Raw genomic sequence first — 20,403 nt, 5'->3', positions numbered from 1 at the left:
GTCTGTATCTATCTACTAGTTCAGAATAGCACCAACCTGATTCTCAAGCACCGTCGCAGCCATGACCTCGCGCATCCCCTCATCACAAAACTCATGCTGCGCACGAAAGTAGACCCCACTATCCGAGATCTCCACTGCCTGTCCGAAAAGCCGTTCTGTGGGAATGTGGGTACCTGTCGCATCTGTCAACCCCGGCCCGTCCTGGCCTTTGGCGTTCCCTTCGCCGTTGACTTGGCCTTTGCCTTCGTCTTGGTCTTTGCCTCTGGCTGCGGCTGCGGCTGCGGCTGCGGCGTCGCCTTCGCCTACGCCCACTAGCTGGAGCACCACCCCAACCACGGCCTCCATCTCCGTGAATCGGTGCTGCGGGAAGGCGTCCCAGCCGTTCTGATCAACGAGGTCGGTGCGTACAATTCCCGGGCAGATGGCGTTTGCTCGGACGCCGCGCGCCTTGAAGTGTTGTGCGACTGAGCGCATGAAGCCGACTACACCAACTGTTCAAGATCCCGGATGTTAGCATCATAAAGCAGGAACATATTGCAAGGATCCAGCAAGAGACTCTCATTAGGGCAGCGGCAAAGGGGTTCAACGGCTGCAAGAAAAAAAAAACTCAGGAAAATAACCCACACTTGGCCGAAGAGTACAGTGGGGAATAGAAGGACGGATACAGTCCGCCGCAGCTGTCATGACAATACTCGCGCCAACGCCCTGGCCCGGCGATGCGAGGAAATAATGCTGCGTTAGGTAGGTCGTCAGGATTGCCCCTTTTAGGTCCACGACGATGGAAAGAAGATCAGGCTCTGGTGGTGGCGGCACCGTATCGCCGGTTCGGACAGGATTGGCCTCGTAGAAGTTGAAGCGCTCGATCAGGCCGGCATTGGCGAACACAAAGTCGAGCCGTTGACGGACCTGGAAGGCTGTCTGGAAGGCTTCGCCGAGGACACTGTATTTTGTCACATCTGCATAGTGGAAGGTTGTGCGCGTGAGAGTGTCGGCTGTTTTTTCCCCGCGCTCTGTGTTAATGTCAAGGATGTGAATCTCCCAATCAGGAAGTGCAGATAGGGCTTTGGCGACTGCCAGGCCTATTCCACTGGCTGGAGGTGTGATGGATTGTCAGCTTATACATAAGGAGGATTTGACTGATCACTTTTGATACAGAGCAACTCGGCAATGTGAGAACTCGACATACCTCCACCTGTGATCAAAGCAACCTTTGGCGGCATTTTCACCGTGATTGCACGGATGTAGTCTATGTGGCAAACAAGCTGTTGCAAAGTGGTGATTTTCTTCAGGAGATCACCCAAATAACAGCGTAATTAATATAACCTCCTGCCGAGTCTTATTCATCAACCTTACTCGTTTGTCCCCCTCAGACCCGTGCTTATCTCGCCCATTATCAGCCAACATTTTGGCAGCGGACGCCACATTCCCAGTAGGATGGACCTCTTGACTCTCTCTGGTTAGTATCAATGTAACGTGACTAACTGCCGCGGACCTGAAACCTGGCCGCTGGGTCTATCTATACTCAAACCAGTAAACAACGTCTCCAGAGAATCTGACAGTTCCACAGCTGACTGGTCTGCAGAAGCACCTCTACCAGCCTAGCTGCTCTGATAGATCCCTGCAGACTAACGTATGGTTCCTGCAATCTCCTCTTACTCGTCCCTTACGAACGCACTATAATAGTGCAGCTCAGGCTATGGAATACCCTGAGACAAGTCAAATCTGTGATTTTCAAATGAAACGTCCTCATACAACCTGCCCCTGCGTGAGCCGTGAGCCGGAAAAGTGAAGAGCTTCTGAGTTGAGGCCTTTCACAATGGCGTACAACCTGAATGCCGAGACTTTCAGCGGATATGGCATTGGCGTCTTCTTCCTGGTTTTGCGGTTCATCGCCCGGTTGAAAATGGGAGGAGTTCGGGGCTTGCGCCTGGATGACGCTTTCGCGGTTTTGGCAGTGGTATGTCGAATCTGACTGAGACTTGGAAGTGACTGACTTGCTATTTTGAAGATATTCTTCACAATGCAAACGGTCAATATCTATCGAATGGGTGAGCTATTCGCAGCGTCCGAAGCTGCTGGCTTACGACCGCTAACTTTTGTGGCAGACATACTGGGAACCAACATTGGACTGAACGCAGAGACCGCAATGGCTGTCCCCCGAGAACAAAATGTCCGATATGATACAAGGCTCGAAGCTGGCCTTCATGAACTGGATCTGGCACATATGCTGTATCTGGTGCTTGAAAGGGGTTCTGTTTTGCCTTTACTGGAAACTCACGTAGGCGTTTACCTTTCTGCCATATTCCTGCAACGCTAACACGCTTGTGCCATTAACAGAGCGGGGACATGGCACCAAAATGTGGTTGTTGGAACTTCGATTCTCTGTGTCATTATTTGGCTTGCATGCGTATTGACGCACGTCTGCCTCTGCACTCCTGTCTACCGCAACTGGCAGATCAAACCGTATCAGGGAGGTAAGAGTGCTTGCTCCCCTTCAGGTTGGGTAATGTCTAGTTCCGACGTGTCTAGCAGGAAGTGCGTATAGATTACTGCACCCTCCGCCAGCCGCTCTACGTTGAGATCGCCGTCTTCAATGTCATGTAGGTCATCAACCAACGCGCTCTATATCCTAAGCTCCTGAAAATCAATACTGACAACGCCATCCACGCCAGATCCGACATATGCATGATCATAATCCCTATCCCAGTTTGTCAGTATTTACATGTGTAATTAGGTCTTCCGAAGGCTATATTTCATCGTTCGCCGCTCACTCCGCGCTAGCTAACCTCTATCACGCCGTGCACTTGGACAAATTGATAGGAATTAGGGGCTTCGTTTAGTCGGTTGACCTCTAGTGGTTTGGTTAGTGACTAGATCTGGAACGCATGAATATTTGTCTATGTTTTTGGTGAACCGTCGCCTACTATCTACCTAACGCTGCATAACTGAGGGACTTCTTTCCTTAATGTAAATGCCTTAGCTACGTCTCATGCTAGAAGTCTCTATAGACCTACTCCACCGCGACAAAATATATATCCAAACGATACTCACACTTCATCTAAGCACCACGCAAAGAGGCTCAGCAAAAGATGATTAAAACGTAGTATTAGAAACCAAACAGGCAGGAGTTTCCAAAGGCACGTTTGCAAGAGTCTAGTACTCTGTATACCACCCCGTTGTAGCAATTACTGTCTCCAGGCATCTCTGTCGCCATTCCACCAACTCGGCAAAATAATTCCGCGATATCTCATGCCACGCCTAGATTACAAGCGAAGCAAAGACCCTTTGAAGCGCTGTGTTTACGTGCTTCTTGGCAGATGCCCATCTTTTTTTTTTTTTTGTTGTTGTTGTCGTCGAAGTGCACCTGTCGGTCCGCGGGCGGGGGATTCCATGTACTACAATGTATGCATGCAAGAACCAAAGGGCTATGAAATTATTGAGGTGATGACATCAGAAACATAAGATATATATGACTATTCAGGAAAACTCATCTATCCCACCAATGCCTCCAGTCAGAAACGTAAACCCGCATCTTTCAGCAGTTGATCGCGGAGGCAGCGGGCGTTAACGCTATCCTACCGGGAGTCATTCCTGGGCTGTACCCAACCCCTCAATCACCTCGGGCGTATCCAAAAGCTCAAGTTGATCCGGATGGTTTGCTATCAGGTAGGACAATCCGGCCTCCGAGGAATCGAATCGCGCAGCAACATCGTCCCCGTCCAGCTTCACTACTCTGTCAGCACGGAGCTGGGGCTGAGACTGAGAGCCGAACTCCCGGGTTATTTCATTTTTGGCATTGAAAATGGATTTTTTGATCCAGCGGCGAGGGAGGAGCCTTTTACTCAGTGTCAATGCTTGGTTCTCGTGGTGCCCGATACTGAGGTAGAACATGAGGTAGCCAATGCTGTACGGCTCCTCGAGCCAAGACTGATAGTCGTGGTGGTCGGTTTTGTCCAGGAGTGGCTCGTCGCGTAATTCCCGCACCCAGTTGAGTAGATAGAACTCTACCTGCCATACCGTACAGCGGAATGACAGGGGTAGATTGCAAAGAATCATATTTGATCTCGACCATACCACGCCATTGACACAGTTCGACGGGTGGAAAACGAGGCCACCCTCCATCATGTCCTCGATCATGGAGGAGAGGTCCATATTTTCGCCTAGACTGCGGAGGGGGTTGAAAACGTAGACGCACGAATCTTTTACCCGAGCAGGAGCCAAGGTATTGGACACCACACTATTAGCACTGCATCATTGTATGGCAGTACTGGCTGGTTGCGCGTGTCCAAGTATCCATGAGCGAATGCAGACATTGTGGCCTCGGGCGTCTGCCGACAGCGCTCGCACAGATCAGAGTCGTGAAGACGTGGATCAAGCATACACGTTGTATTGATAGAAAAACGCTTCCAGGGCAAATATACGTCCTGATGGACTTTTTCTCCGTTCGCAGCAACGATCTGTTCGGCTGTTTGACCATAACGAAGCCCAGCCTGCATTTTCTGGTCAGAAACTGTAATCCGCGGTCCCGGTTTCCGCGGAGGCCGGTTCGAAGAATGTGTGAAAAAAACATCTTGACTCGATGTTGATGCATATAGCCAAAGCCGAGAACGTCAACTGGTGGTGTAAAGTCATCCCTGCGGCGAGATGGGAGTGAGTACGTAGAGACTGTGATGTTGGAGACTGCGCCGAGGAGGACTTGCCAGGGAGATCCGGCTCGCAGGTACTGAACGCACTCCTTGAGAACAGCCTGGGGAAAATTCCATCCATCTTCAGGAAGAGATTCCACGCTGTGGCGAGGTTTGGGGTATCGTGCGTAGGTCTTCAACGTTTCAAATGATGATTTTGAAACGGCTAAGCATGAAATTTGCCTTATAATTCTCCAAGGGTCACTGAAATACCAGCTACGCTCCAAAAAGGCATAGAAGTTCTCGTCCAGCTCTGTGGCTGGGCGAGATGCGCCGGTCCAGAAGGCTCCAGAACAGCGAGGTCCGCCCCGGATATCACCAGCACTTCGTCAAACTGTGCGACAAACCCGACAATCTGGCGCGCACATTTCTCCACATTGCCGCTGATCTGGCTCTCGGTCGCCAGTGACCTGCAAGAAGCATGGATGGCTTTGTTGTGTCAGGTAAAGACAATTGAACCGAAAGTCCACGAGGGAAGCAGAGCGGACGGTACCTAGTTAGGTGCCTGGGATCGGAATCTCCAGCGCAGCCTGATGATCGAGCGGTAGCCCATGGGCCCAATCTCTTCCCTAGTGCCATTGCGCGCTCGAGTCTCGTCGAAAGCCGCGCTAGGGAGAGCAGGGACCCAATCTTTCACGTTTCTGGGCGTTGAGAAAATTCCGCTGTCAATGATACTAGTCGGATTAGATGTTTGGCCCGTCACAAGATATTTCAGCTGCTTCAAAATAGCGAGTTTGTAGATATCTCTTGCCCAGTCCATGGTGTAGTCAACGATGCGCAAGATTTGCAACGCTTCGTCCTTATGTAGAAGGGACCCTGACCATAGCATGGTTATAAACCACTTGTGAGAATCAGCCTAGGTGCTGACATTATTCATGGACGTCAGGTCGTTCACTTACATATTTTGTTGGCTCATCACCGGCTCCATCGTCAACGTATGCTGCGTATACTCTCCATTGGTCCCCTCGCAAAGCCGTGAACCATACTAGGGGTCATCTGAACCTGAATAGCTTCAAATCCGCTCGAACTCCTTTCGGCGTTTGCCTCTAGAAGCAAAAAAGGACAATGTAGCGGGTTTGATCCACATTTGAAAGGCGTTGTTATGACGATATACGAGACTTTTAAGTAATCAGGAACTCCTCCTCAGTCGTTCCAGGAGGACGAGTTGATGTTCCCGCCCCAGACGGCACAAAATTTGGCCCTTGAATAAGTATATCTCGTCGTCGGGCAATCGATAGAAACGTAGAATAGAGACGCAAGTAATGCTTTGGCTGCACTTTGCAACTGCCGAAGAGCATTGCCGTCGATGAAGAAAGTCGTTGCATGGTCCATTTTCTCAATGGCGTCGGTGTCGTCCATGAATGGCAAAGCGTCAGGCAGCGTCGCGTTCACGCAGTGATAGCGGGCTCTTTTTTCGTCATCGAGGGTTTGTCGGTATTCTTGCCACAGGCGCTCCGAGTCGAGGTTATTCTCCCAAGAATCGATGCACCTTTTCAACCAGCCGTGTCGGTATGACCATGTAAAGTGTCATACTTCGCAATTCGCTCGCCAGCCCAACCGGTGCCAATGCTTAGAGCAACATCCACCTGGGAATTGCCGGGCCAGAGGAGTTGAGCCTCCTCCACGGCGAGTCCTATCGGGCTGTTCTCATTAAGGCCCCTGTCCTGGTATGCATGCCCATCTGCAGCTTGATAAACTGGAAACATGAATCGAGCAGCAGAGGTACACCTCGCACTGCGGTAAGATGAGATAGCAATTAGCATTAGCTTTCGCCCGGTAGAAGACGTTGTTGGATACTTACGCTTCCCAGAGCATTAGCTCCTTATCCCTTTCGTCTTGTCAGTAGATAGGAGGGCCCCGATCATCTTTTAGAATTAGCATAAGCAACCCTGAGACTGGCAAAGCTCACTGTCATTAGATGTCTTTCGATTATAGTTCGACATCAACGTTGTTCTGGTTTTTTTTTTTGTCTGTTAGCACAATAACTGCGGTGACGCCCAATTTGATATCCCTCAAAGTGGAAGTGGGACTGCCTGAATTATTTGTGAGATTATGAAGTGCATACGGCTCATCGAGGAGAATCCTAGGTCGGCCATTCAGCGTGGAAAATGTCGCTTCTAGCCCGCTTTCAATTGCAGACTCCTCGTAGAAGTTTCGCTTTTGGAACGAACTGTTGGCCAGCGCCTTGAATTCATTCGCGCATTTTCTGGCAGACCAAAGGTTTACACCTAATGCAAGTGAGATAATCCCCCCTGTAGGAGAAAGATAGTCCCACAGCACTCGCAACACCGCGACAGTGCGCTTCCCTGAGCTGGTGCCGATGATGAGGTCAAAGAAGTGGAAATCGGCAATTCCAGACCTATGTGCCCTTCCAGCATTCGAGATAGTTTCTTGCCTCTGAAACCTCGTCGCCGACGGCGCTAACTGCATTCCCAACGAAACAGCGCCAACTTCGAGAGATAAATTACGAGGCTGAGGCTTCATGGCTGAAGTTGATCGTGGTGGCTGAAAGTCAACAAACTGAAAAGCGCCACCAAGTCCGCCTTACTCCCATTTGGGCCGATGCACACAAGATAAGTAATCAACAACAGCACACAACGCGCCCTGCAATTAGTGATTGGGATTAGACTGTGTGACCCTTGATGTACATGTCCTGTATAAGATTCCTCCTCATAGCCCAGACTATCTAGCTTGCCCTTCTTGACCCTCTCCCCCTCAAAATATCCTCGAGATCAACAATCAATCATGATCGCCGAATAGCCTCAGCCGCCTATATGAATCAGCATTCTGTTCCACAAAGAACCATCACAACCCCAGAGACAGAGAACATACCTTCTCAGCAACCGCATAAACCGAACTCTGAATATGCGTCGCGGGCAACATGGGCAAAACACTCGCGTCAACAACCCTGAGCCCCTTGACCCCATGAACCCGGAATTCCTCATCAACAACCCCACCCAACTGTTCCTTCCCAACTGAGGCCGAGCCAGAGGGGTGATATAGCGACTCCGCCGCGCCCCGGATATATGCCTCGAGATCTGCATCGGCCGTTACGTCTGGACCGGGAACAAGTTCGACGGGGTTGAAAGCCGCCAGGACGGGCGAGGCAGCTAGCTTTCTGGCATATTTAACTGCCGCGATGAGGATCTGTACGTCGACCGGGTTTCGCAGGAACGCTGCGTCGGCGAGAGGTGCGTCGAAGGGGTTCGTTGATGCGAGACGTACAGAGCCTCGAGAGAATGGGTGCTGCAGGCCGAGGACAAATGTCCCGTCGGACCAGATGATTTCAAGTTGCGCTTCGTCTATTCTGTTGATACCCTCGACGAGGAGTTCGTGTTGGAGGGCGTAGCCGGCTTGCACTGTTGTGGGGGTATCGGTGTCTAGGTATGTGGTTGGGTCTTGGGCTTGCGCGGCGCTGTGGATGGACTGCGCGTCCGCGGCGGTGGTGAAGTTACCCGTTGGGAGAAACGCGAGGAAGTTTCCGGTTGCGTCTGCGTACGGTCCGGTCTTTTCGCTGTTGTATAGGGCGAGGGACTCGGCAGCGAATGTGGCGTTTTCAGTGAGGTTTGCCGCAGTCAACGGAAAGTCGACTGTATGGGTTAGCCATGGTTGGAGCGGACGATGGTCTTGGTGTACGCACATTGAAAGACCACAGGAACGTAAACATGATCCTGCAGATTGTGACCAACGCCTGGAATATTAGCGACAGTCGAGATATTTCGTTGACCAAGGAGAGCCGTGTCGCCGATGCCAGAGAGCTGCAGAATCTGAGGCGTATGAAGGGACCCAGCAGCGAGGATGGCTTCTTTGCGGACGTTGACTATCTTCCGGGCACCACCAGAACTAGCAGCGACCTGGTACATTCTTTAGCTCAATACGAAGATGGTCGACAAAATACGTACTTCGACTCCAGTGATTCTCGGACCCTGGGCAGTCTTCTCAGTGATCAACCTCGTGACTCTTTGTCCAGTAACCAGATGGAGACCCGGTCTGTGGGAGGCTGGGTCCCAGTAGGCTCTGCGTGCATCGCTACGAGTGACAGTGACTGGATCCTGACTATGAGGACACCAGTATCCACCGACGGCGTCACCACTGGCCGCGTCGCGGGGGATACGGACGCCAAAGCTCGTGATTGCGTCGATGAAATACCCTGGCGCGAGTCTGTTAGAATGCTTATCTTCCTCGTCCAAAGAAAAGAGTAAAATATACTCGTAGCCGGCCAGATCCACGGCGCCCAGCTTGATTGGATGGGGCCTGTCTCTCCATGGACACAGAGATCGTAGGTAACATTCCACTCGTTCTGGATATCTTCATTTGGAGGCGTGAAGGTCTCGCTCTGCACGCAGGGACATATCAGATTGGACTCCTGACAGCGACTGAGGTTGAGCGAATACCTTTTTGAAGAACGGAAACAAGCCCCTCCAACCCCAACCCTCATTGCCGAGCGCACTCCATCGATCATAGTCCGCAGCCGACCCACGATCAAATACCATGCGATTGAGAAGACTCGACCCGCCAACCACCTTGCCCTGCGGAATGGACACCGATCGGTCCCCTGCATCTGGGTTGGACACGTAAGTCAGGTTCCAGTCGTACTTGGTACCGATGACACCGCCAGCAAGACCAGGAATGAGGATGGAATCCTCGTTGTGGTCGCTGCATATTCTTGTTAGTCAAAACCTGATGGTTGGGGTATAGTTTACACTTACAATTCTCCTGCTTCTATAACAAGGATACTGAGACCTATTAGGCAGGCTTATCAACGACTGATATTCCAAGAAAAAAAAAAGAATCGTAAAGGATAGCTCCCGCGTACCTGCGTCCTCCGACAACCGGTTAGCCACCGTAAGACCGGAGACTCCTCCGCCGACAATCACATAATCGTACGTTGGAAAGAGGGCGGGATCCCTAGCCAAGACGCGATCCTTGAACTGGGAAGTGGCGGCAGCGGGAGAAAAGAGGCCAAGGCCTACAGCCAGGCCCTTAATGCAAGCTCCCCGTGCAAGACGCATTGTGCGGATGGTGATGGAGGGTGGTGGTTGCGAAGAACAATGACTTTGTCGATACAATTAGGCCTTCGCTACTTTAAACCCACGAATAAGTGTCAGGGGTAATTGCGCGACACTGGTAAGCGAGATTGCTTTGCTGTGGGCGAGCAGGGATATAAATGAGTATCCAATCTCATTGGGGAAGCCGGACATGTTGCGGGGCGCTGACAGGCGTTGGAGGGCACTACGAGTATAGTGCTTCACTCTCCCTCATCATTTCTCTCGGGTTAGCCGGTGTTCGGAGAGAGCTCGAACCCGGGCTGATGTTGAGCATGAACAGGTGAATACCTCTATCTAGTCTGGTTTGTCGGGAGTAGATTAAACGAGACAGGGATCTTGCATGTTGGGTCCGGAGAATTGCCCTAAAGAGGTTGCCGGGACGGCGCGGATGTTCGGAGGGAGTAGCCGTGCACCCCCCGGCCCCCCAGCTACCCCAGGGCTCTGGGAGTCTATACTACTCTGTATATGACCGTAATTCACCGGGTAATATCATATGCTATCCGTGCGCATCGAGCCCTGGCCACGGACCAAATCTCATGGTCGGAGGCCTGCAGGGACTGGTCTCTCGTATTAATGATTGATATATACGGGCTGATGCAGAAAAGTCAGAGCAGAAGGAAAAATGGCTACTTCAATTCTTGTTACGGTCTCTGCCAGTTCCATGACGCGCAGCAACATCCAGCAAAGCACACGATTTGTACCCATCCGTGTTATAGAATGAGAACGGCAAACCTGTTTGTCAAGCCAAGTCACCATGCAGATCATTGCGATCGCGGCATGTTTCAATGCTCTCTCCACCATCTTCGTGGCACTGAGGCTCTTCACCCGGTTCTACTTGATCAGTCACCCAGGCGTCGATGATTATACTATAACCGTCGCACTGGTAGGATAGATATCAAATGTTGTCGTGCCAGCAAGCTGACCCGGCTCAGTTGTTCGCCTGGTGCTCATTTGCGTTCCTCGTACAAGAAGTCCACTATGGCGCTGGACGACCATCGACGACCGTATCTCCAGAGGAAGTGAAGCTGCAATTGAAAGTAAGTAACTCTGGGCCTCGCATATTTATACGGCTATCAAATCATCTTACCAAAGACGATGAGTGTAGGCCCTCTGGCTCTCGATCCCCTTCTACAATATGTCCCTAACCCTAACGAAAGCCGCCGTCGTCTTCCTATACCTGCGCATTTTCCCAACACCCCGATTCATCCTCGCAGCACGAATCATCATGGGTATTATTATAATATACGGACTATGGACAGTAGTAAGCGCCTTCGTCAACTGCCTCCCCGTTAATTCCTTCTGGGACTCCGAGGTGAAGGGAAAATGCATACCGAAGGCGTTCCTCTGGTTCTTCAATGGAGGTTGGAACATTGCTACCGATCTGGCTATTCTCGTCCTGCCGATTCCGGTCCTTTCGAGGCTGCGCTTGCCGAAGAGACAACGGGTTGGGGTTATACTTGTTTTTGCGACGGGCGGATTGTATGGCACCCGTACTGGTTGAAGGAGGTTCACTGACAATTGGCGCAGTGCATGCGTCACGAGCATGGTCCGTCTCAATTACCTCACCGTCGCTACGAATACTACAGATCCGACAAGTAAGTCTCCTTCCATCCCATCCAGCAAGCACGTAATGGGAAGTTCATCCCAACTGAGCTCCAGGGATGACAAACTGACGGAAACAGGAGACAACGGCCCCATAGCCCTCTGGTCGCAGATCGAGCTCAACAGCTGTATAATCTGCTGCTGCCTTCCACCGCTTCAACCGCTCGTGACGCGCTTCTTCCCACGGCTGTTAGCGTCCGCATCGTATTCGAGAGATCGGAAGGGAAAGAAGAGGTCGGGCCCGTATCCGCTGCCTCACAGTGGGTCAGATCATCACGATCCGAGAGAAGACAAATTAGGGGCGCCCAGGAAGATGGGGTATGAGACTGAGGGTCGCAATACGGATGGTATCATGATCACGCATGAGCTGCGGATCGAGATGTCGGATAGGGGAGAGGCCGGGGCTGTCAAAAGTGAGCGGAGGCTGTTTGTTCCTAGGGGGCAAGGCTCGAACAAAACAGACCTGAGTGTCCATAGCAGTACCTAGGGGGTTCAGTTGCCTCACCCTGCATAGTTGCACAGAGGATCGACATTTCCTTCATTTGGCGAAGAACCACCTAGGCTATGCGCCTGGCAGCACGGCTGTGAGTGTACTTGAAATCGCTGGTAGAGGATTCTCTCTTTCTTTCTTTTTTCTATTCACCGTGTCGATCCTGGTAGGTATTTTTGTACCTCCTGACGAGAATTGCTGTCCATTGCTCCCGGTCCGGTGGTGTAGCCAGGTTGCATATACCTCCTGAATTGGACTTGGATTAGCAATCGCTTGAACGTGGACTGAAAAGCAATTATCTCGCAGACCTACGCGCTCGTCATTATTGCGATGGTTTTCAGTTCATGGAAGGTCATCATTTGACCGCATTTCTTTGTATCCTCTTTCTCCTGTCACCTTTTACTTTGTGGTGAACACGATTTCCTCATCCCTTCGCCACCTCACCGTCAAATTGAAATGCCAAAACCCACTTTAGCCAGGAGCAAACTTCCACTAGTTGGCAGCGCCCGTTTAGCACCATCTTTACTCGTAGTGTCGTGACGGAAACTGAAGGGTTTGGATCGGCAGGGCCGACGTGAACGGAAATCGGGCGTCCTGAGTTGCGACGTACGGGAAATGATTCGCTCCTCGTCAGTGATCCTGGGTAGAGGACCGAGTAGAAGACGCGGGCCATATTTTAGAACGCAGGGTACCATCAGCCGGCAGGTTGGGAGAAAATCCCCTGCCGGATTCAGGTTTTGTCCAAGCGGTTTGAAGACACGAAAAGACAGATTATATATACACTAAGACCGCTCTCAAATGCAGTGAAAATGGATTCAAGATTTAAGGATGCTTCTACAAGCTTAACTGATTCTGCAACGCAGATAACCTATGAACTGATGTCTACATCCCAAGGCGATTGTTTCAACTTAAATGAGGCCTTTACTATCCCAAAAAGTTTTCATCGGCTACAAATCATGAATATTGCAATTCTCAGACGCGCGAAGCTCGACGAGGTGTCTCCAGACAGATAGGGCTTGCGGCGTGCCCTTACGTGACAGTTAGTACCGTGTCCAACCCCCCTGCCTCCACCGAGCGTTCAAGCAATGCATAAATACCACCGGATGAGCGAGGCGATATTGACTCAAGCTCTTCGAAGTAACTGGGGTACCTTTGGCCAGGATGATCGTTGTATCGGATCGTCTGTATTCATCTGCTCACCGTCAATTCGGTAGATGGTGGAACACTATTATGCACGCTACGCAATGCCAGGAAGTGCGATGAGTCAAGGACAGTAAGACAACAGCGTAAAAGAGCAAAGATATTGGGGCAGATTCATCAAGAGACCAACGAGAACAAGTTGATGTAGAACGTGAAACTGCTAAGGAACACTCCGTGCAATACATAAAAGCCATATAGCATCCACCGCCCTCTAGGCTATGTAGTAGAACTCTGTTTCCCGGAACTCTCATCGCTTTTTCTCAAACATCAAATCTTCACAGAACTCTCCACCGCAATATAGGCTCTGGCGCGAGTGCGGGTCCGCCTAAATTGACCTCAGCTGGGGTTTGGGAAGGGAGCAGGGAACGAGTAGGTTCTCTGGCCGACTCTAAGAGTGTGCCCAGCGAATGGGGTAATAACCGTAGATCGATGGTATGTTCCTTCGCGTGCTGTCTAGATTCTGCGTTGTTCCCCGTCACGGAAGGCAGCCCTGCCAATCGTTGGGAGTACATTTTCGAAGCATTGCCGGCGGTCGGCCTATGGAAAGCCCATCAAAGACAGTGTGCTAGGGCGCCAAATGTGATCGGCCTCGAAAAAGCGCAGACGTCTTCCAAGGATGAAAATGGGGACCACTTTCCCATGGCCGCGAGGAGGGCGCTGAAACGCGCGGCCGTGTGGACGCTCTGCGCGGGGCAAAGACTATTCCACTGGCCCTGTGTTCAATTGAATGCCTTGTGTTCTGTCGCGGCGGTTTTCCCTCAATCTAAAGCTAAAGAACTTGCTTGTTTTCAGTCTGTTCCTGCACAATCTGCAAGGATTAAGAAATAAACTTGCCAATCCCAGCCCCAATCCTACGGGCTGATCCGGACCCATTAGCATCAATCTCAGGGTGACGTTAATGACGTCGCCAAAAAATAAGTAAATAAACCTGTAGAAAATGCATTCAGAATGGTTCCACGGTGCCATGCCTAGAACCTTCCAATAACTACAGACCAGTACATAGACTTTCGTATCTTCCCCCAATGCACCATCACATCTGGACCAGCCAGGGGTTGTCCCCTACCTACCCAAATAAGTATGCCGAACATGTCCCTGTAAAAGGCCATTTGAATAGCCATTTAATTGAATTGTTTCAGTATGTATGATGACCGATAGACTCAGAATAACGAGCAGTAAAAAGCAACTCAATGAATGTATATATAGTCATCTATGCTGAAAATCCTATAGTGACAGCAGTAATTCACTCTTCGTCTAATCTCCTTGACAGATGCGAGCTCTCTGTATCACTTACTTACATATAATACAGTAAAGCGACGTGGATGAGGAACGTGCTGGTAATCGCTTTGGGTGGAAGCCGAAGCTAACAAAATCCAGACATCCGACATTTTACATGCCCCGGTCGGGTTCAAATAACTGCAGAGTATCGTCTGGATCGTATCAACAACGAAGTAAATCATTCAGGGTTACTGACATGACTAGATTGGCTTTTACGTGCCCTCGCGGACAATATTTAGATAGATACATGAGTAAGACAGTAATAGTACGCTCAACATTCATTGCAAGGGGCTGGAAAGAGAAGAGAAAAAGAAAACAGGATAAGGACATGAGGTATAACGCGCTGTGGATAGATCGAGCATTCCGTCTGCCCGTCTGTCTGTAGTAGTCGGGTGGATCATACTGGGTCCGAAGGAGCACAATGTATAGTAAACATGAAATGAATCCGGGTGGTAAGCAAGTAAAGGGAAGGGAGAATATGAGGATAACATCAACATTACCATCAACTTCGACGGACAACATGAACTATGTGAGATGAGATCTTGGAAGGATGGGAAATAAGAAGCGAAACAGTTATCAAGATTGAATTGAAATGCTGGTGGAAACAATGCAAGGAGATTCGTCAGTCGTGAGTGTTGCGAAAAGATAAACAACCAGAAGAATAAGAGGCAGAAGGAATATCCAAACAAGGAGAAACACAACCACAAAACCAAGTAAACAGAATTAAATACGCCCATCACCTGGCCCACCCCCAACATCCTGCGCAACCCTCTCCCCAAACCCCATAGTTGGAGTCGGACCCGTCGGAGACCCCCAGGCATCCGATCCCCGACTACTCCTGCGAGTGAGGTTCCTAATCTTCGAACTAAAAGACTCATTGACGCTGCGGTTTCTTCTATGTTCGAGGGACATGCGCCGGCCCAAGGCCGGTCTCGCCTCGGTCGGGGATGTCGCACCCATATTCGTATTGATACTCAGGGCTGGACCGGCGGTCACGGAGCGAGGAATCAGAGGGCCGAAATTCCCGTTGTCTATTGCGATGTCGATCGTCCCGGACGACTCCCGATGAGAGGCTGGGCCTGATCCTACGACCGAGGCTGGGATGGGAGGGGGCGGTGGCGGGGTATTGTTGTTGAGATGTTGCAGTTCGGGCAGAATAGGTGGCATGGCCTTCTCCATTGCTTCCTCAATGTTGACAGTCACTGGAGAGGAGCCGTAGTTGTAGTTTCCGGCAGTGTTGGCGGTGGACAGTTCACGCGAGCTTTGGCGGCGGTGATGTGCGTTCTTGCTCCTGTCTGAGGACCGGCTGCGTGGGAGGTTAGGGTTGAAGTGGGGATGCAGAGGCATGTCGGCAGGTCGCGAAGGAGGCTGGACCTCAGGTACGGGAACGGACATGGATCGAGGAATGCGCTCCGCTTCACCGGAGTATCGCGCATCACTTAAGAGGAGAGGCGCAGTATCTGTTGCCGGCGGCGCAGATGGAGGAGGTGGTGGTGGCGGAGGAGGCATGGGCTCCTCGGCGCCGCCGTACTTTGGATGCCGCATTGCACGAGGCGTGGCAGGAAGTCCTAGGGGTACGCCAGCCCTAGAGGAGTTTGAGTCAGAGCTATCGGGGTATTCGGGCGATGCCTTTGGCGGGATCATAGTTCGACCAGGCGTGCGCGGCGTGAAGGATTGCATTGGGAACGAAGGGCTTTCAAGAACGCCCCGAGTGTATTGGATCTCTCCGGGGAATGGGATATTGGGCGCGGACGGATTTCGCGCAAGAGAAAGGCGTCGGGCTTCGAGCTCAGCGGCAGCAAGCTCTTTTCGCCGTATCTCCGCGATTGCCGCAGGAGACATCATGGGGGCCGGTAAGCTGTCGGCTTGTGATTCAGGCCTCGCTTCGGTGTCCTTTGGCGTCTGAGAAACAGGCGCAGGTGCAGGTGCCTGATACGCGACGGCGCTCAGAAGCTGCTCCCCTGCATCATTTGTGTCGGGCTCCTGGCGGGTTCGAGATGTCCCACGTGTACGCCGTCCATCGGCAGACGCTTCGCGCCTCGAGCCAGACGGTCGGCGGCTGCGACTTCGCTGGTGCCTTCTTTCCCTGTCGCCGGCTACGAACCTGAGCGCATCCTCTGGGTTTGTCAATGGAACAGGCGAGGGGGGAGATTCATTTCGTACCCCCTGCCTATCGGTGCTACGGCCGCGGTTGGCCTGCTCGCTCGTATCAGCACGGCCTGATGGGTTTCGACTGCGGGATCGACCCTGACGCCGCTCAGAGGAGTTCCTCGACCGTGGCTTGCGCACCCTGCTTGTGCTGCGAGCCTTGGAATTCTGCTTGGCGCTGTAGTGTGCCAACTCTTCTGGGGACATAGGGACCGGCGAAGACGGTGATCTCTTTGCAGTCTGCACATAGCGTTTCTCATTCCGGCCGCGTGTGTCATTGGACGGGTTTCTCGACTTTACTTTAGTTGCAGTGAGGGTTGTCGAGTCGCCGGTATTTCGTCTACCGCGTGTCCGGTGCCCGCTGATTTTTCGAGAATAGTAGCTGGCCTCGTCCAGGCTGTTGATGTACTGGTCGATACTACGCCCACTGACGCTTGGGCTCTTTGTGGTAAAGCTATTAGCGGTAGACGGACCACTTCTATAGCTAGCGGCCAATGAATCACCTGTGTTGGGCTGTTCGTCGTGCGAAGATTCACCTGGTAGAAGAGAGAGGTGTAAGCCGTCCGGCCTGCGGTCCTTTCCACTCATACGACTGTCGGATCGCTCTCGGAGGGCCTCGAAAATGCCGGGAGACGGGGAGGGGAGACCTTTGATTGTCGCAAACTTGTCACTGGTCGCTTGGACGGCTGTTTGTGGGCTAGGTTTGAAGCCCTCTTCAGGATCGTATGTTGCAGATGGTAGCAGACCGAGGTCGTCGTTTTGATCTTTGGTTTCGCTCATGCTGGTGTCCTCGTTCTCCGAGGTGGAACCGTAGTCTACCAGTTTCTTTGATGCTTCCTTAAACAGGAAGGTGGGTGGATGAACATCCACTGGTGTCTCTCCGATCGACGGCAGCCGTTGCTTCGGGAATAATGGAGTTCCCGATCTGGAGTTCATCGCATTGTTCAGACTCTGAATGTTGTTGAGTTTGTAAGACCCAAAGCCTCCCGGAGACATTGCAGAGGACCCGGCAGCAGACTCGGCGATGGGCGTAACGCCAGGAGCATTCGTGGGCGTCCTGTCGTCCGACTTCAGGCTCGCGAAGCGGAAGCGACCGCTTGGTTGCCCATCGAAAGAGGTGATCAACTTGAGCGGCGGGGCTTTGAGGGACTGTCTATTAGCTGATACGGAGTTATTGGCATGCAATATGTTAGCAGCGCTGGCATAGCCAGGCTCCGGAGATCCGACTGGTGACCTTCCCGGGATTACCTCTCCAAAGTTTGCTTGATGAACAGCTGGAGACGCCCACGGATCAGAGGGCTCTACCCCTGTACACATGAAGCAGCGAATAGCGAGCTGCTGTTGCGAATGTGCCACGACGTGCTCTCCCCATCGGCGAACGAGATACGACTGCCGTTGCCAGTCTGTCGGCATGACCAGGGCAGTCATAAGGATGGCCTCCATATAGTAGTTCTGCGAGACGTAGACCTCAATCGCATCGTCCCTATCGCCCAGACCAATCAAGATAGTCGCGGCACTATGTACATCACCGAGCTCTAGCAATTTCTGGACGAAAGCTTGTCCAACTTTGTTTGCCTGAGACTGGCCATTCATCTGACTCAATGCGAGCAACATCCAATCGCCCATTGACTGTGGTCCGACGCTGATCATTGACGCCATGTGGTCTGTGTCCGACTCATCAATCCATTGCGCGAGGAGAATGGCCGCTGCACTACCGGGAGGATGGCGGTAGACTTGGGGGTGTCAGCGAGATTCTGGAGAGAAGAGTAATGGAACGTACGTTCATCCTTGATCAATCCCTCAATGTCACCATCCCATCCAAAGACCATGCTCAACATTTGTCGCCGCAATATATCTGGTGTGAGGTGGTGTTCGTCCAAAGGCTGTTGAGACCTATAGGGTACATCGTTGAGCCGAGCACGAGTAAAAGGAAATAAGTCGACGTTCTTGTCCGCTGGGCTGAATTGGACTTCATTCCGTAGGCGCGAGCCCGGGCGAGAGCTCTTAGCAGAGGACATTGAGATCGAAGAGGCGTAGGCGTAGGGCTGAGGGGTCTCCCTACCACCACCGGCCGACGTCAAGGAGAATGAGGTTGCGGTATGCGCTGACCTCGTCGGTGGCGAGAATGGCGGCTTGTATTTGTCCGAAGATGCCTTTGAGCTAACAGAGGCCGCCCGGCCACGCGATGATTCGGGGCTGCTCAGTTCGGCACGCTGCTGTCTCACGGCCTCAATACCGCTGGAATCGAACGGTGCGCGCCGTCTAGATGAATACGATGAGCCTGACTCCCGCATTTCCGGTGGATCCTGCAAGGCCCGTGGGGATCCAGACTTTGTTCGAGCTCTCATTTGATCCAACGCAGCAGACATGGAGTTTGTAGGCGGGTGCTGCACGTTAGCCACCATTGCCGGATTGTCCAAGTCATACTGCTGGACGGTATACTGGGGACCGAGCGTAAAGAGGGCTGCAGTCGGACCGTAGTTGGCGATACCGAGGGGGCTGTCAATCGTGGGTATTGGCTCGTAGGTGATGTGCTTTGTTTTGACATCCCAGGCCCATGTCTCACTGTTCAACGGTTAGCGCATGACTGCAACCGGTCGCAAACTGAACATTAGAAGAAGCAACCCACCCATCTAAATATTGTATGATCTTTCCATTCTTGGACCATCCCATCCACTTTGGTTCCGACGTTGAGGAAAGGTCGGATCGCTTGAGGACTCGAATAACACGCGGCGCCTCCTTTCCTGGAGGCTTAGCAACACTCCAGACCCTAAGGTCCCCGTTGGCGGCCATGGTTGCCAGCATATCAGACTTCTGTTTGGATGACGACGCGTGCCACGCTAACGAGACTATCGGCGACGGTCCTCGGGAGGTGGTCATGGTATGCAGGATGGTGAACGTCGGCAGTAGGGTAGCAATCAAGATTGATCCATTTTGGTATCTGAAAAGCCGTTAGGTCAGACGAGCTTAGCCGGAGAGGATTGGAGACGCACCCAATGGCGTATGTTCGGCAATCCGCAGCAGGCGCCAACGCAGTGATCGGATCGAAGATGGTACGGCAGGAGACATTGTCCGAGGTTGAGGGCTCGAACAGAATGACATCGCCCTTTTCATTTCCTGCAGTGCATTAGGCATACTAACCGAATACCAGACCTGAAGACATACCGAAAGCAACATTCCCATCCTTCATCCAGGAGGCAGCCTTCAACTCCTCGAACGATGCGAATCGGGCAATCACGCTCCCTGTGAACAGGTCCCATATTATTGCGGTCTTGCTAGCATCATAGCTAAGCACCAGCCTCCCAGCTCCACGCTCACTGACATTGTCAACAGAGATAAATAAGATGTCCTCCTTGTGGTTCTCGAATCGGCGTTCCAGAGCTAGGGTATCATGGTGGAGGCATAGGATGGCGGAGCCCTGTGCATAAAGGAACAACGATGCAGTCGACGCACAGGCTTCGAACCGCGAGGCGACGATTTGCGATTGGTGAGGCATTGGCGAGGCCACAGATATCGTCCTAGAAGCTCGAGTATCCGGAATACAATTTCGATTCCAGGCAACTTCGACCATTATCTTGCCAAGCCCCTGCACTCGTATCGACTCGGACCTCCGCAATCAGAATCAAGCAATCCACAGACGGTGAACGGCGGTGAGGACGAAAGGCCGAGGAGTCGGGGTCGACAACGTCAGGAGCATCACCACTTGGGTCAGAAGCGCATCGAGGGAATGAGGTCGTGATTCAGTCGAGGGTTGGGAAGGTCTCCGGAAATATATTATCAGCAACAGAAGAGCGGTAAGATATGCGGATTGCGGAGCAATGCGGAGGTAAGTGCAGACCGAGCAAACCGAGAAAAAAAAAAATAAGATAAAGGAGATAATAAAAAGGTAAGAGTAGATAAGAAAAAATAATAAGAATAAGAATTAGAAATAAGAAAGAATAATAGAGAAAAAAAA

General features: G+C 51.8%; 7 protein-coding genes across 7 annotated transcripts; 2 read left to right on the top strand and 5 right to left on the bottom strand.

Annotated features, from left to right (window-relative positions):
* Positions 1-15: 15 nt before the first annotated feature.
* BDV17DRAFT_285638 (uncharacterized protein) lies at positions 16-1,220 on the bottom strand (the record flags this gene model as incomplete). The annotated part of the gene is made up of 3 exons (XM_073760748.1): positions 16-491; positions 666-1,091; positions 1,187-1,220. The coding sequence occupies 3 exons, from the start codon at positions 1,218-1,220 to the stop codon at positions 16-18; spliced, it is 936 nt and encodes a 311-aa protein (XP_073609993.1).
* Positions 1,221-1,816: 596 nt separating this feature from the next.
* On the top strand, positions 1,817-2,317 carry BDV17DRAFT_296618 (uncharacterized protein; the record flags this gene model as incomplete). Its single annotated transcript, XM_073763329.1, has 3 exons — positions 1,817-1,957; positions 2,009-2,048; positions 2,106-2,317. 3 exons carry the CDS (start codon positions 1,817-1,819, stop codon positions 2,315-2,317), a joined length of 393 nt encoding a protein of 130 aa, XP_073609992.1.
* A 1,268-nt stretch (positions 2,318-3,585) lies between these two features.
* Positions 3,586-4,152, bottom strand: BDV17DRAFT_296617 (uncharacterized protein; the record flags this gene model as incomplete). Its single annotated transcript, XM_073763328.1, has 2 exons — positions 3,586-4,008; positions 4,075-4,152. The coding sequence occupies 2 exons, from the start codon at positions 4,150-4,152 to the stop codon at positions 3,586-3,588; spliced, it is 501 nt and encodes a 166-aa protein (XP_073609991.1).
* Positions 4,153-5,828: 1,676 nt separating this feature from the next.
* On the bottom strand, positions 5,829-7,169 carry BDV17DRAFT_296616 (uncharacterized protein; the record flags this gene model as incomplete). Its single annotated transcript, XM_073763327.1, has 4 exons — positions 5,829-6,174; positions 6,219-6,419; positions 6,487-6,513; positions 6,751-7,169. The coding sequence occupies 4 exons, from the start codon at positions 7,167-7,169 to the stop codon at positions 5,829-5,831; spliced, it is 993 nt and encodes a 330-aa protein (XP_073609990.1).
* Positions 7,170-7,374: 205 nt separating this feature from the next.
* Positions 7,375-9,728, bottom strand: BDV17DRAFT_297256 (GMC family oxidoreductase). Its single transcript, XM_073763464.1, has 8 exons — positions 9,502-9,728; positions 9,395-9,428; positions 9,080-9,341; positions 8,895-9,021; positions 8,588-8,835; positions 8,326-8,539; positions 7,518-8,275; positions 7,375-7,455 (listed from the first exon to the last, which is right to left on the bottom strand). The coding sequence occupies exons 1-8, from the start codon at positions 9,695-9,697 to the stop codon at positions 7,429-7,431; spliced, it is 1,866 nt and encodes a 621-aa protein (XP_073609989.1). The 5' UTR covers positions 9,698-9,728; the 3' UTR covers positions 7,375-7,428.
* A 759-nt stretch (positions 9,729-10,487) lies between these two features.
* On the top strand, positions 10,488-13,594 carry BDV17DRAFT_285636 (uncharacterized protein; the record flags this gene model as incomplete). The annotated part of the gene is made up of 7 exons (XM_073760747.1): positions 10,488-10,616; positions 10,666-10,770; positions 10,839-11,212; positions 11,261-11,328; positions 11,416-11,599; positions 13,366-13,398; positions 13,483-13,594. The coding sequence occupies 7 exons, from the start codon at positions 10,488-10,490 to the stop codon at positions 13,592-13,594; spliced, it is 1,005 nt and encodes a 334-aa protein (XP_073609988.1).
* An 888-nt stretch (positions 13,595-14,482) lies between these two features.
* BDV17DRAFT_277879 (uncharacterized protein) lies at positions 14,483-20,301 on the bottom strand. Its single transcript, XM_073759474.1, has 5 exons — positions 19,614-20,301; positions 19,442-19,565; positions 19,078-19,389; positions 18,229-19,013; positions 14,483-18,181 (listed from the first exon to the last, which is right to left on the bottom strand). Exons 1-5 carry the CDS (start codon positions 20,017-20,019, stop codon positions 15,024-15,026), a joined length of 4,785 nt encoding a protein of 1,594 aa, XP_073609987.1. The 5' UTR covers positions 20,020-20,301; the 3' UTR covers positions 14,483-15,023.
* Between the last annotated feature and the right edge of the window lie 102 nt (positions 20,302-20,403).

This window comes from Aspergillus undulatus (genome assembly GCF_047715775.1).
Source record: "Aspergillus undulatus strain CBS 261.88 unplaced genomic scaffold BDV17scaffold_105, whole genome shotgun sequence".
Taxonomy (NCBI): Eukaryota; Fungi; Ascomycota; class Eurotiomycetes; order Eurotiales; family Aspergillaceae; genus Aspergillus; species Aspergillus undulatus.
This window is presented reverse-complemented; position numbering and strand designations above follow the sequence as displayed.